The 14591-nt window shown below is 44.2% G+C and overlaps 1 protein-coding gene and 1 pseudogene across 2 annotated transcripts; both read right to left on the reverse strand.

Annotated features, from left to right (window-relative positions):
* Positions 1–221: 221 nt before the first annotated feature.
* Positions 222–14589, reverse strand: TRIM39 (tripartite motif containing 39). Of its 2 annotated transcripts, none has more exons than XM_012736314.3 (9): positions 14097–14589; positions 13391–13435; positions 12421–12553; positions 11715–12174; positions 10635–10730; positions 7088–7318; positions 3641–3663; positions 2989–3104; positions 222–2220 (listed from the first exon to the last, which is right to left on the reverse strand). In XM_012736314.3, exons 4-9 carry the CDS (start codon positions 12165–12167, stop codon positions 1673–1675), a joined length of 1467 nt encoding a protein of 488 aa, XP_012591768.1. In that variant the 5' UTR covers positions 12168–12174; positions 12421–12553; positions 13391–13435; positions 14097–14589; the 3' UTR covers positions 222–1672. The 2 variants fall into 2 exon arrangements, with proteins under 2 accessions (XP_012591768.1, XP_012591767.1); XM_012736313.3 differs by having other exon boundaries at positions 13391–13440.
* LOC105855379 (spermine synthase pseudogene) overlaps positions 14233–14591 on the reverse strand; it is a 31662-nt pseudogene continuing 31303 nt past the window's right edge.

Raw genomic sequence — 14591 nt, forward strand, 5'->3', positions numbered from 1 at the left:
CCAATTAATTTCCTTCTATTTTATAGTAGAGACGGGGTCTCGCTCTTGCTCAGGCTGGTTTCGAACTCCTGACCTCGAGCAATCCGCCCGCCTCGGCCTCCCAGAGAGCTAGGATTACAGGCGTGAGCCACCGTGCCCGGCCAGGAACATGCATTTTTAACACTCAGTGATTCTTACACATCAACACAAGGCTATCACCAAATTACCACACAACACAGAGATCACTTCAGTGGATCCTTTGTTCCATATTATTTTTACCAACCAAAGTCTCTTGCCACAAAGAACCACAGTCAAGGCACAAAGGTAAGAGGAGGAGAGTCTGGACAAAGTCCTTTTGAGGTGGTAAGAGGAACTGAATAAATTGTAGTTTCTTGTCTCAGTCTTCTGTGAAGATTACCCAAAGAGTAGATAATTCAAATCATTTTAATTTGGTTTGGCATGCATTGCTTTACCTTTTATGACAATATATGTACCCTAAAGTTGTTTATTTTGGCCTAACATTAAAATGACTTACATTCTCTGAAAAGGGGAATGGCAAAGGGTGAAGGATGGCAACAAATATGCAAAAGTCTAGCTCTTGTGTTCTAGGCCAGATGCACACAGGCCAAAGGAAATTGCCTTTCTGGCCCCTCCCTACACACACCACCCTCTTCTACCCTGTCCTCAGGGTGAGAAAAACTCCATTACCTTTCTTGCTTTCTGTCTGGGATACCTTCGCCAGATAACAAGACTGACAACTTAGGAGCAGCTGCTTAGTAACACATTAAGGCCAAGGCTTTGGATAGAAATACCTTTCTCTTTCCTTTAATACCTGACTCTCCTTTCCAAGTTCCCTTGGAGAAACAGTGAAAGGGTGGATGTGTCTTGAAAGATCTTCTCCACCTTGCTTCTGGAGAGGAGCAAAGAGACTGACTTCTTAGAGACAACCAACTGTAAGGAGGCAGACAATAAGCCAACTTTGCTGAAGGCTGAGGCAAGGAGTTGGGTTCTTCTCTGCCTTCTCACCCTCTCCTTCTCCCTGCCTTCCCACCCTTGGCCAATCCTACTCATAATGGCAAACTTACCCTGGGAATAGAAGACAAAAGAAACCCCTCTCCCCTTCATTGGTCTCTAGTAATCTTTTCCTTTAGTTCCCTTCCCTGATCTTCTTTCTAATTTTCTGATGCCCATTCTCTGCCCTCAGAAAAACTCAACTTCTAGACTCATGAGAGCAACTGTCATTTGTATTTCTTCAATCTAGAGGTATACAGACCCCTCTGATCTACCTGAAGAAACAAGACTATTCTGAGTCAAAGAATCCCCTGAAAAGATGTAAAGGGGTTTGTTTCCTCCTCTTTACGCAAGTCAGAACCTCTCACAGATTTTTTAATTCTGGAAAAGCCTCTCCTTCCTTCCTAACCCATCCTTGTGCAACAGAAGACCTGACGGACTTCATGGGAGACAATCCCCTGGGAGCAGCTCCCACCCTAACAGTCAGGAGGGAGACACAGCTATGCTCTCTCATCATAGCCCAGTCCTAACTACTCCGCACAAACCATCCTAGAAACCGAGGCGTTTCTCCACGATGATTCAGGACTGGAACCAGGCAGACATGAAGACGTTCCAGCAGGACATAGGAAGGCCCATAGCACTTGACCCTGCCTCACCCCAGTTATTCCCACATCCCAACCTGTCACTCCCAATCTGTTGGGGGCCTGATGGTAAGCGGTGCAGCATTTTTCCGACCAGCCCGGATGCCTGGGTAGAAGAGGGGCCAAAGTTTCTCAGTAAAAGTATCATTGAAAGTGTAGATATGAGAGCGGTCTGTGACATTGTAAAAGGACAGTGTGCCGGCCTCATAGTCTAGGAATATGCCTACCCGTTTGGGTTTCACTTTGATGTGCAAAGGGGTAAAAGGTGTAGTGGTGGCTGCGTATTTGTCCCCATTCCACAGCCGTACCCGCCAATAGCCAGTCTCAGGGAGTGGAGTCAGCTCGCCCTTTCGGCTCACGGAGTCCCGGCACACACCCACTGCCCAGTGGGTCTTGTCGCCCACTTCCACCTCCCAGTAGTGTCGACCTGAGGTGAAACCCTCGGTAGCCAGGACACAAGGGTAGAAGGTGAAACGCCTTGGTGTGTCAGGGAGATCTCGGAGTCTTGTCTCCACGAACTTGACGCTCTTACGATCCTCCGACAGGACGAGGTTAGGATGAGCGGTCTCAGGGTCCAGGGTCACATCCGCTGGCGGGAGAAGCCAGAGTGGGGAGCTAGATGAGGATGGGAACAGCTAAATGTCCCTGCCTCACTCTACCAGCCTGCCTTTACCGAGCCTGGTCCCTTAAAGGTCCCCTGAACGCCACGGTTTGGTTAACTTTCTCAGTCCATGGTGTCACCACAGACAGGGGAGGGAACAATGGTTCACTTTGTACCCTGACCCTAAAATAAACAGGTAATGATTTCTTGACTCTCAGGGGCCGTTAGTGTAGGTTGCCATCTAGTCTTCTCTCTTCCACTGACATTGTCATTTATGTCACTGTGTGGAGAAGTACAAGGCACAGCCTGAGGGCCAAAAAGAATGGGAAGTGTTGAAAAGGACACAGGGCAAGATAGCATATGGTGACCATGTGTCTGTTTTCCTGTAACAGGCCTGGTTATGACTGTTTTCCCTGCATCCTAGCATTAATGACACTCCCTTTCACTCCCAAGATTGTCTTAGTTTAGATGGTAAACTGTGTGGTCACTCTACCTGACGACTTAGGCAAATTATTTAACCTTTCTGGTTCTCTGTTTAGAAAAGTGTGGACCTAAGAGCAGATGACACCTAAGGCTTCTTCTCACTCTGAGTTCTGTGAGTCAGGGTCAGAATGAAAGCCACGTGAAGGGACAGGTGTGTAGGCATGGGCAAGAACGGTGAGAGAAGGGGTAACTAAAGCCCATATAAGATAGGACCTAAAGACTTTCTTCTCTCTAGTGATTCCCTCTGCTAGTTTCCTTTCAGGAACAACTCACCAATTAGCTGTTTAAGGATTTTCCTTAGTGCAAAGTACTGTCGGGGGAAATTGCTGAAGTTCTTTTCCAGCTCTATGGATACTGAAGTCACCTCCATGGTCTTCACCTTCTCACATCTAGGAGGGATAGAGAGACAGAGGGAGAAAGGGCAGGGTCGGGGAAAATCTAGCCAAGTGAGTATTCGGATGTTGTCATCTTTAGGGAGAAACTAAAATTCTTCTTTCTACTTTCTCCCTCCTCCCTGAAGCCAAGAGTTCACCTATTGCTTTCTTTTATGATTCCCTGGACAGACTTGTCTTGAGAATGAGCCTTAGAACTTCCTAGGGGTATTTTTACATTGCATGCAGATGGATAATCACCCTCCCTGCTCTCCCAGCCCCTTCCTCCTACAATCTTGTTCACAGGGTACAAATCGACTGCAGTTCTACTTTATCATTCTCCTTACCAAGAAGTCCTGATGCTCAAAGAGGAAAAGGAAAGGGATTATTACTCCCAATAATTTGTTCTCTCTTGGCTTCATGGGTGTAATAAACCTTCACTCATACCCTGCCTAGGCACTAACTTTCCTACCCTTACTGCCTCAACTCCTTACTGTATCCCTCAACTCTAAGCCAAGACCTAACTCACTCAAAGAGATACAAGAAGCACTTACTTTTCCAGGGTACTTTTGACATCCTAGAAGGAAGGAGAAAAGAAAGCAATATTGGTCCTGGTATTTAATGGTCCTGAAGGCAAAAGGTTCCCCCTCCTCCCAAAAGTTCCAGATCTATAAAATAGGCACAGGGCAAACTGAAGGTCACAATGCAAGAGGAAGAGCTCCAGACGGATCCGAGTGCATCTCTCCCAACCAAGTCCCCACTTTCAACTTTTGGTCATCATGAAGCTTGGTAATTTATATCACTTCCAAATGGTTTCTTATGTTTTTGTCTTTGCTCCTCAAGGACACTGGGAGCTCCCTGAAAGGGACAGGGATTGTGTCTGCTCTTTACTCTGTCCCCCAAGTACCAACCACATACCTCAGTTTCCTTGAGGATCAGTACAGACAGTTCCAGACTGGTGGCATAGGAACAAATCACACTTTCCCGTTGTGGTTTGGTATCCCCTGTCTGGCATTGGTTAATAAGCATTCATAGCTGTGTGCTAATCCTGATTTGAGAATACTTGGGGTCCAGAAGACAAAGAAGACAAATCTCTGTCCCACAAGGATTTCCCAGTTTAATGTGGAAGGCAGAACACACATACATGAAAGGACACAGGAATAAATACCAAGCAATACATAACATTCAAAAAAATGTACAATGAAGCCTCACTGATTCAAATGCTTGTAATCTGATCTCTAAGATAAGAAATATGTTTCCTACAGCTTTGCTAACAGTATTCATTTGCTTAAGAAAACAAACTATTTCAAACATTTTAGAGGTATTATTTACATATCAAAAGCAATATATTATTTACACATAATTTCAAGTATAGGCATACCCCGTTTTATTGCATTGCGCCTTATTGTGCTTTGTAGATATTGCGTGTTTTACAAATTGAAGGTCTGTGGCAAGCCTGTGTCTAGCAAGTCTATCAGCATCATTTTTCCAACAGCATGTGCTCACTTCATGTCTGTGTCACATTTTGGTGATTCCTGCAATATTTCAAACTTTTTCATTATCGTTATATCTGTTATGATAATCTGTGATTGGTAACCTTGATATTACTATTGTAATTGTTTTGGGGTGCCATCAACTGTGCCCATATAAGATGATGAACTTAGGCAGGAAGGGATGGGTGAAATCATACCTAACAAGTTCAATGTACACTATTTGGGTGATAGGCACACTTATAACTATGACTCAAGTAGTACAAAAGCAGTCCATGTAACCAAAACATTTGTACCCTTAAATTATTCTGATGTAAAAAGATGATGAACTTAATCAATAAATGTGTGTGTTCTGACTGCTCCACTGACTGGCCATTCCCTCATTTCTCTTCCTCTCCTCGGGCCTCCCTATTCCCTGAGACACAACGACATTGAAATTAGACAAATTATTATAATAATCCCATCATGGCCTCTAAGTGTTCAACTGAAAGGAACAGTCATACATCTCTCACTTTAAATCAAAACCTAGAAATGATTAAGCTTATTAGTGAGGAAAGCATGTCAAAAGCCAAGATGGGTTGAACGCTATGCATTTCTTGTGCCAAACAGCCAAGCTGTGAATGCAAAGGAAAAGTTCTTGAAGGAAATTAAAAGTGCTACTCCAGTGAAAACATAAATGATAAGAAAACCAAACAACCTTATTGCTGATATGGAGAAAGTTTCAGTGGTCTGGACAGAACTAATCAGCCACATCATTCTCTTAAGCTAATGCCTAATCCAGAGGAAGGCTATAACTCTCTTCAATTCTATGAAGGCTGAAAGAGGTGAGGAAGCTGCAGAAGAAAAGTTTGGAACTAGCAGAGGTTGAATCACAAGGTTTAAGAAAAGAAACCATCTCCAGAATATAAAAGTGCAAAGAGAAGCTGCAAGTGCTGATACAGAAGCCGCAGCAAGTTATCCAGAAGATCTAGCTAGCTAGGATCATTGATGAAAGTGGCTATGCTAAACAACAGATTTTCAATGAAGACAAAATAACCTTATAATGGAAGAAGATGCCTTCCTAGGACTTTCACAGCTACGGAAGAGAAGTCAAGGCCTAGCTTCAAAGGACAAGCTGACTTTCTTGTTGGGGGCTAATGCAGCTAGTGACTTTAAGTTGAAGACAATGCTCCTTTATCATTCCAAAAAATCCTATGCCTGTAAGGATTATGCTAAATCTACTCTGCCTGTGCTCTAGAAATGCAACAAAGACTAGATTACAGCACATCTGTTTATGGCACGGTTTACTGAATATTTTAAGTCCACTGTTGAAATCTACTGCTCAGAAAAAAAGGATTCCTTTCAAAATGTTACTGCTCATTGACAATGCACCTAGTCAGTCACCCAAGAGCTCTGATGGAGATGTACAAGGAGATGAATGTTGTTTTCATGCTGCTAACACAACATCCATTCTGCAGCCTATAGATTAAGGAGTAATTTTGACTTTCAAGTCTTATTTAAGAAATATATTTCTTAAGGCTGCCATAGATAGTGTGTCCTTTGATGGATCTGGGAAAAGTAAATAAAAAAACCTTCTAGAAAGGATTCACCATTCTAGATTCCATTGAGAACATTCATGATTCATGGGAAGAGGTCAAAATGTCAACACTAACAGGAATTTGGAAGCAGTTGACTCCAACCCTCATGGATGACTTTGAGGGGTTCGAGACTTCAGTGGGGGAAGTAACTGTAGATGTGGTAGAAACAGCAAGACAACTAGAACTAGAAGTGGAACCTGAAGACGTGACTGGATTGGTTCTTATTTTGAAAGAAGTTCTACTGTAGGTAAAATGCTATTAAATAGCATCACATGCTACAGAGAAATCTTTTGTAAAAGGAAGAATCAACTGATGCAGCAAACTTTGTCTTGTTTTAGGAAATTGCCACAGCCACTCCAACCTTCAGTAACCACCACCCTGACTGGTCAGCAGCCATCAACATTGAGGCAAGACCCTCCACCAGGAAAAAGATTACAACTCCACTAAGAAACAAAAAATTCATGTGACTTGCTTTATTGCAGTATTCACTTTATTGTTGTGGTCTGGAACTGAACCCACAATATCTCCAAGGTGTGCCTGTATGCTTTAAACTATGTTTCTATTCTTTTTAAGCACTAGGTAAATCAAGTTCCAGGACTTAAAAGTAATGGTAACTACATTTACAAAATTTTTAATGCATAGTTTTTCACTCATTCAGACTAGACTTCCTTCCTTTCAAAAGAGTGAATTCTTTCTTTGGTACAGATTAAGCACATAATTGCTGACAAAATGTAAGAACACAAAAATGATTAGAAGGGGATAGGAGAAATCAAAGCAGCCTTTCTATAGAAAATGATCCTTTGAGGATGTCTGGAAGAAAGCACTGGATTTAGGGAAGTGGAACAGAAGAGTCAGCTCCCCAGGCTGACAGAACAGCATGTGCAAAGCTACAATGCACTTGACCTGAGGGGCTATGCAGGGGCAAAGGTCGAACCTTAAGCATCTCGAAGCCCGACTGTAAGCACTTGCCCTCCACCTCCGCAGCCAAGTGGGCCAGGTCCCGGCGCTTGTCCCCAAGGTGAGCAGCGTTTTCTCGGAGTCGCTGTAGAATATCCTGTTCCTCCTCTTCCAGTCGTGAAAGCAACATCTGTTGCTCTTCATCCAGCCTCCTATGAAGCTCTTCAAACTCCCTTAAAATCTGCTGTCGGCGACTCTCCACTAGTCTCTGAGAAAAGAGGGAGGATGCTGTATCAGTAGGGTGGGGGGGGGCGCAAAAGGGAGCCTTTCCCCCACCTACCATGTGTACAAATTAACACAGACTTCCAGTTTCATTGAAAATAGTTTAACAGGACACTCATTTTTCTCTCCACTGAAATTTCCTTTTGTAAACTATGGCTCCGGGCCAGGTGTGGTGGCTCATGCCTGTAGTCCTAGCACTCTGGGAGGCAGAGGCGGGAGGACTGCTTAAGGCCAGGAGTTTGAGACCAGCCTGAGCAAGAGCCAGACCCTGTCTCTACCAAAATAGAAAAGTTAGTAGGGTGTGGTGGTGTGTGTCTGTAGTCCCAGCTCCTCAGGAGGCTGAGGCAGGAGGATTGCTTGAACCCAGGAGTTGGAGGTTACAGTGAGCTATGATGATGCCACTGCACTGTAGCCAGAGTGAGAGTGGACTCTGTCTCAAAAAAAAAAAAGTATACCTGGGCTTGAATGCCGTTTTATACAGTATAACACAGAGTAATTCTTACATGGTTTTACTGTACCCAAACTTTTCAGGAAAGGTTGAGTAAAACTCCTCAAGACTATATTTTGATTTTCTTAGAACTTAAGATATTATTTTGAAAAATCATGTCGCCAATAACTTAGCAGATTGTGGTGTTTGAGTCACACTGCCATACATCTATCTCAGTATGAGTTTGTATTTATTACATTTTTGATGATGTCACATAGATGTGCAAGCATATAACTACACTATAGAGTCTTTAAGGGTTGTCATACCCAAATATTTACACACCAGATTTTATCATTTTTTAAATATTTTTTTTTTTTTGAAACAGGGTCTTACTCTGTTGCCTGGGCTAGAGGGCAGTGGTGTCATCATAGCTCACTATAATCTCAAATTCCTGGGCTCAAGTGATCCTCCTGCCTCAGCTTCCCAAGCAGCTGGAACTACAGAAATGTGCCACCATGCCCAAATAATTTGTCTTATTTTTTGTAGATACAAGGTCTCGCTTTGTTCCCCAGGCTGGTCTCGTACTTCTGGTCTTAAGCAATCCTCCTGCCTTGGCCTCCCAAAGTGCTAGGATTACAGGAGTGAGCCACTGTGCCCAACCCAGATTTTATTATAAATTACTTTTCTTTATATTGTATTTGAACATAAGTTTCTTTAAAGTTATGTAGCTAGGTTATTTTATGTATAATTTTCATTTCAGTATAGTTAATTACAAATTATTTTTAAAAGGAGCATTAAGAATGATGAAGAGAAGAATTCAAATGGTCACAAAAGGAATGTTGGTGGTAGTTTCACTGAAATGATAATTTACAATTTTAAAAACACTACAGTTATTCAAGCATTTACAAGGTCTTTTTTTTTTTTTTTTTTTTTTTATTATTTTTTGAGACAGAGTCTCACTCTGTTGCCCAGGCTAGAGTGAGTGCCGTGGCGTCAGCCTAGCTCACAGCAGCCTCAAACTCCTGGGCTCAAGCGATCCTCCTGCCTCAGCCTCCCGAGTAGCTGGGACTACAGACATGCGCCACCATGCCCGGCTAATTCTTTTTCTGTATATATAAGTTAGCCAATTACTTTCTTTCTTTTTTTTTTTATTTCTTTCTATTTATAGTAGAGATGGGGTCCACTAAGGCTGGTTTCGAACTCCTGACCTCGAGCAATCTGCCCACCTCAGCCTCCCAGAGTGCTAGGATTACAGGCGTGAGCCACCACGCCCGGCCTAACAAGGTCTTTAAAATTTTATTTCCCTCTCCATGTTTTGCCTTCAAGAAGATAATTGGAAAAGGAAAGTTAATGACTGGTAATAAGCTCCATTTTCATGTATTTTAAGTTTCTCATGAGGCCTCTAAAAGAACAAAGAACTTTTTAAAAAGTTCACTTTTGTAACCAAAATTAGTTCAAATTTTTAAAGATTCAAATGTCTGCTTTGTTAAAATGTATAAAGCACCCTAGAAAGCACTTGCTTTCTGTTGAAATGCTGTCATTCATTAAAAAATTACTGTTTCTACTCTTAAAACTAGTGCTTAATTTCTGGTGATCCCTAAATCTCAACTGTAAAAACTCATTACTTCTTCTAGCAGCCTTTAATGAGGCTGCTAGAGTCAAATTTCTATGTTGTCTTCTTATGAACTTACAGCTGCGCTTTGTGTGCCATTATCTATTTTTTCCACTTGTTAAACTCAAGAGGGGGAAGAACTATGTTTTTGTTCATCACTGTTCCCCAGTGTCAAATACATAGTTTGGCCTACACCAAGAGCTTAATAAATGTTTACTGATTCATGAAGAATTAGTATTCCTAGTTTTTTCCTTAGCCACTTACGGGCTGTCTGATCTTGGACTAGACACTTATCCAAGTTCCATTTGCTGTGTAACCTGAAGGTAATATTACCTACCTTGCAGATTATCTAACTTTACCCTTACATCTTGCCAAAGATGGCCTCGGGATTTCCTTCACATTGTCTCTTTGTCTTGTAGCTTCTCTGTGTTCCACTTGTCCCAATTTGGCCTAAACTCTTAGAACTCCAAACTGGGCAGGACCCTAAAAACTGTGTAAATTTGGAATGTCACGTGGACACTCAATGAATTAATTCACAGGACTCAACTCTAGCTATAATTTTTGCTACTAATAATTGTTCACTGTCCAAAAGAAAAAAATGAGACAGATACCAAAATACCATGCTAAAAATAAGGTAATGTTATAAAAGAGATACAAAATTGTATGAAAATTAAGAAAGTTAATTTCTGAAGGGTCAGGAAAGGCTACATAGAAGTGGCTTTTGCCCTGCCTGAAGGATGGATAAGATCCTATGAGTGGAAAATGGGGTAGGGACAAACATTCTAGAAATGAACCAATATCATCTAGCATACTTGACCTTACTTGAGTTATGAGAATGTGGCCCTAATGTCACTGGGCAGTTCTGGGACCCTTGGTTAGCTCTTTCTCCCTCCCTCCCCAGTGAACATTTCAAATTCTCCTTTCCTCAATTCTTCTATGAAACGCCTATCCCTGCATTCTCAGCACAGAGCCTCCTTTGCTGCTTTAACCAAAAAAGACTAGTGGGCATGCATTCCCTCACTCCTCAGATGTATGATGGTCCATCTGTTCTTCATGTCTTATACCCCTCTCTTCAATAATTAATTCATGACAAGTAATTTAAGTACAATGCTTAATTACAATCAAGCCTAATAAAATACCATCATTTTTGAGAGAACAGCATTGTTCTAATGAACCATAACTGGTAGATTAAATAATGTGTGGTTAATTCTCTCATATGCAAATACCCTGCAGAGCTGCCCAAATGGGATCCCCTGCCCTTACCTTGAGCTCACTAGGCTTCTTCTCCTCAGAAGACTTGCAGCGGGTAATCTCCTGCAGCTTCTGTTCCAGCGGCTCCAGGCACTTTTGCAGTTTTTCCTGAGGGGTGGGGAGGAAATGAGAGAGGTGACATTTGGGGTTGGCTGGTACACTCATCATTCAGAGGTTAACCCATCTGTTTGCTTCTTAGCCTAGCCATCTCACCACTCCCTTCCTTGTCTACCATTGGGATGTCAACCTCCTATAGGTCCCTTATGCCACAAACTTGTCCCCATCACCTTCCCTGTTCACCCAACTGTCCTCTCACTGAATCTGAAATAGCTGTCTAGTTGCCAACTCGGTGTCCTTCCCCAGCTTTTTCCATTTTCTTACTCAGGCAACTGCCTATTACCATCAAAGCTACCTTCTATACCCCGATGTCTTTCTTTAAACCTGTCTTCCCATCCAACTCTAACCACCTCACCTACAATAAAAACTTATTATACTGTAAATTACTTTAAATCTTGTTTTCAAGATTTTATTGAGCAAAGAATATGATAAAGTGCTAAGACATTAATAACTCTGGTTCCCATTGCTCAAACATTTACCCTATGTCCCAGCAGTAAGTTAAATGAGATGCCATGTTACCCATTATTGGGGGAAGATGCAAACAACAGAATGTTTCAGCTTAGTCTGGTGGGTATCAGGTTAAGTGATGTTATCTATTCCCAATACCAATGGGAAAACAAGGAACATTCTGAATAGGGAGGCAGAATAAAGCAACCAGACTACTTTTCAGTTCTTCCTAAATTTGATCTTCTCTATGTGGTTTCCTTCATTTATGAAAAATGATACATCCCAAGACCACAAATACCAATATTCACCCATAAGATGTAAATATATTGCAAAAGTCACAGAGGAATTTTGTTCTTTTTCATGTCAGAGGACAACTGACCAGATATACTGTGTGCCCCTTGTATATGCAGCTCTGAGGGGACCATAGGGTGAGTACTGGGAGCTTACAATTTCTACCCAGGCAATATCCCATCCTCTGCTGCTTCCTCCCCTTTTCCCCACATTGGCATCATGTGTCTGGTTCCCCACCTTGTACTCTTGTGTAGCGTCATCCAGTGGCACAACAGTGTGGGCCCGGTGGGTGTGGGAAATTGCACAAATCAAACATACAGCCTCCTGGTCCTCATAGCAGAAAAGGCTGAGGGCCTCATGGTGCTGAGGGCAGAGGTTCTCATCCCGGATCTTCCGCTTGACACCCTGAAGCTGCTTGGCAATTTCCACCATACTACCTAGTTGCCGATTAGGCCGCAGACTGCGGTAGCGAGATGTCTTTCTACAGACAGGACAAGGGAAGTCCCTCTCTAGGTCCTCCCACCAGCGGGTGATGCAAGCTTTGCAGAAGTTGTGCCCACATTCAATGATGACAGGCTCCTTCAGATACTCCAGGCACACAGAACAGCTTGCCTCCACCTGTAAGTTCTCCAGAGCTGCAGCTGTGGAAGCTGCAGAGGCCCCAGCCTCTAACAGACTCGTCTCGGCCATTATTTAACTTGGAGATGAGAAAAGATAAATATTAGTTGGAGGTTTAATTTTTTTCCATCCTTGGCCTGAAATTTACTCCCAGGCTAAACCCTAACTCCAGATTTAGCCCCAGCTAGTTATTCTCCATCTTTTCTTCCGCTAGATTCAACTTTGTTTCTCCATTTCCAAAACTTGTGACTCCCAGCCATCAACCTATTTTTTTTTCTCTTCAGCAAACTGACACACAACCCCCATTCTATTTTTCGTCTCTTACCTCTGCTTTCTCTTGTTAGAAACAGAGGCTTCCTTCAACTCTAGCTCAGCATACTCCTCCTGATCCGGCTGATCCCACTTGTATCTTAGAATCAATAGTTCCAGCCCACTGTATCTTAGTTTAACATTTGTTTCTAATGGATGAGAGAGGAGTTCGGGAAGTAAAAAGTGTCATAAAAGTCAAAGTATTAAGATTTCTTAAATTAGGTATATTTTAACGTTTATTGTTACAGAAGAGTTTTATCATAATAGTCCACTAGAGCCTAAGCTTGATTTTCTGCCACTGTTCCCTTATTCTTCCAAAGGGTCATAAATTGAATGAGTTAGGCAAAGGTAACATGCATCCTCTTTTCAGGAAAATCTGAAATTATTCTTCCTCTTATCAGACTAGCCTGGAGAAAATGTGCTCTCTTCTTGGAATGAAATGTTTCATACAACATCTTATTTCTATTTGTCTGCATTTAGACACTTGGAACTGTTATATATTGTGTCCGCAACTTATTTGGAGTGGTTCAGAATTTAGAGAAAGGAAAAAGGTAATCAAATCTCCCTCAAGTGAAGCATCAAAAGAACTGGAAACAGCATCAGAGAGATTTATAAAGCAGAAGGCTAGTTACCCACTCCATGCTTAAAACGTCAACATTTTATCTATGAATAAAATCTCTCTATCCTCGTAACCCTTTCTTCCCCTACCCCAAGGGACCTAACAGAAAGAAATTTGGTAGATTTATGTGCTGAGAGAGAAGTGGCTACGTAATGAGTTAGTTAACAACGATTACTTGTATATATTGATGGTACACACTGAAGTGTTTAATTTGGAGTAGGAGCTGATAACTTATTTGGACCTGAATTTCTTCTCTCAACAGTAGGAGAAATTCATTCAGATTATTTTTCTCTACCTATGGGAATCCAATTTCGACTAGTGACTCCGCCCCTTCCTCAGTCCTCTAGAAATTAGGTGGCCTCCTCACCTGGGATATGTTGCATCGCATGCACAGTGGAGCACCAGGATGGATCTAGACTGGCAAGGACATGGTGCGAAAGAGAAATGTGGAAAGGGTTAGAGAAGAATGGAAAGGACTTGGGGCTACAGCCACAGTGAGACCTTGGGTGCCCCTGGGTTTGTCCTTCCTCTCCGTCTATTCCTCATATCTCAGTTGAAGGGCAAACTTCAGAGTCGTCCTCACTTTGCTCCTACCACTGTTCGGGGTCCCCACCTTGCGACCCTCTCCTGAGCCTCGTCCACAACTCTGTCCCCCTCCCCCCATCTCCATCTTCTTCCGCCAGATCTGGGGTAGGGGATTGGAGAAAGGGGAGAGGAAACGTCGTGGTTGGCGGGCAGGGAGGGATGCGTGTCCAGGTGAGGAAGAGGTGTGACGTGAAGGTGGGATGCCTGCCGCTACGGCGCAGCCGAGACCAGCGGTGACTGCGTCAGAGTTTCACCCGGGGAGGCGAGCGGCAGCGGGACTGGGGGAACGGCGGGGTAGCCAAGCAACGCCGGACGCGCTGACGTCGCCGGGGCGGCAAAACGTCCGCCCGGGCCCGAAGCGGGCGGAGGCAGCTGTGGTTACGTGCTGGGGGCCGGTGACGCAGTCGCGGGGCGCTGGGACGCGGCGTGCGGAGCTGGCCGGCGGGGGCAGGCCCCAGGCCCGGGCGCGGCGGCGGGACAGCACCTACCTTCCCGGCTTCGGGTCCGGGAGTGCGGGGCACGGAGCCGCCGGAGCGCTGCCTCCCTCCTGCCTCCTCCCCTCGCCCCCGCCCCGCGGCGCGACACACAATACTCGCCGGAAGCGGAAGCCACGCCGAGCTCGTGTCAGTGGAAGCTAAGGTGTCGGCGTGCGGCTGCGGCCGGGTCTAGCGATGCCTGCGGGTGAAGGAGAAGGCAAGAGGCCGGAGTGAGAACCAGAACGCGGAGGCAAGGGCGAGAAGGGACTCGGAAGGGCAGGTGGCTGAGATGCCGGCGTCCAGGTGACCCGAGGAAGCCTCTGGAGAAAGAGGGCCGCGCATGCGCGTGGTGGGGCGCTGAAGCCCACTGCCCGCAGGGCGCCAGACGCGCGCTAGGCCGGTGAGGCTGTGCGGTTCAGGCTGCCGGCCCGGCTCTGGCCCGGATCCGCCGATCCCCGCTGGGGCTGGGAGTCGCCGAGGGCGGGACGAGGGCGGGTTGTGGACTTA

Source organism: Microcebus murinus, chromosome 5 (assembly GCF_040939455.1).
Source record: "Microcebus murinus isolate Inina chromosome 5, M.murinus_Inina_mat1.0, whole genome shotgun sequence".
Classification (NCBI taxonomy): domain Eukaryota; kingdom Metazoa; phylum Chordata; class Mammalia; order Primates; family Cheirogaleidae; genus Microcebus; species Microcebus murinus.

Bases quoted from the DNA above. Each gene is read 5' to 3' on its own strand.
- TRIM39 (XM_012736314.3), bottom strand. From the start codon at position 12,167: ATGGCCGAGACGAGTCTGTTAGAGGCTGGGGCCTCTGCAGCTTCCACA. The intron at 10,731-11,714 runs GTGGGGAACCAG...CCCACCCCTCAG, and splicing joins ACGCTACACAAGAGTACAAG to GAAAAACTGCAAAAGTGCCT. The intron at 3,664-7,087 runs GTTCGACCTTTG...CCTTCCTTCTAG, and splicing joins CGGGCTTCGAGATGCTTAAG to GATGTCAAAAGTACCCTGGA.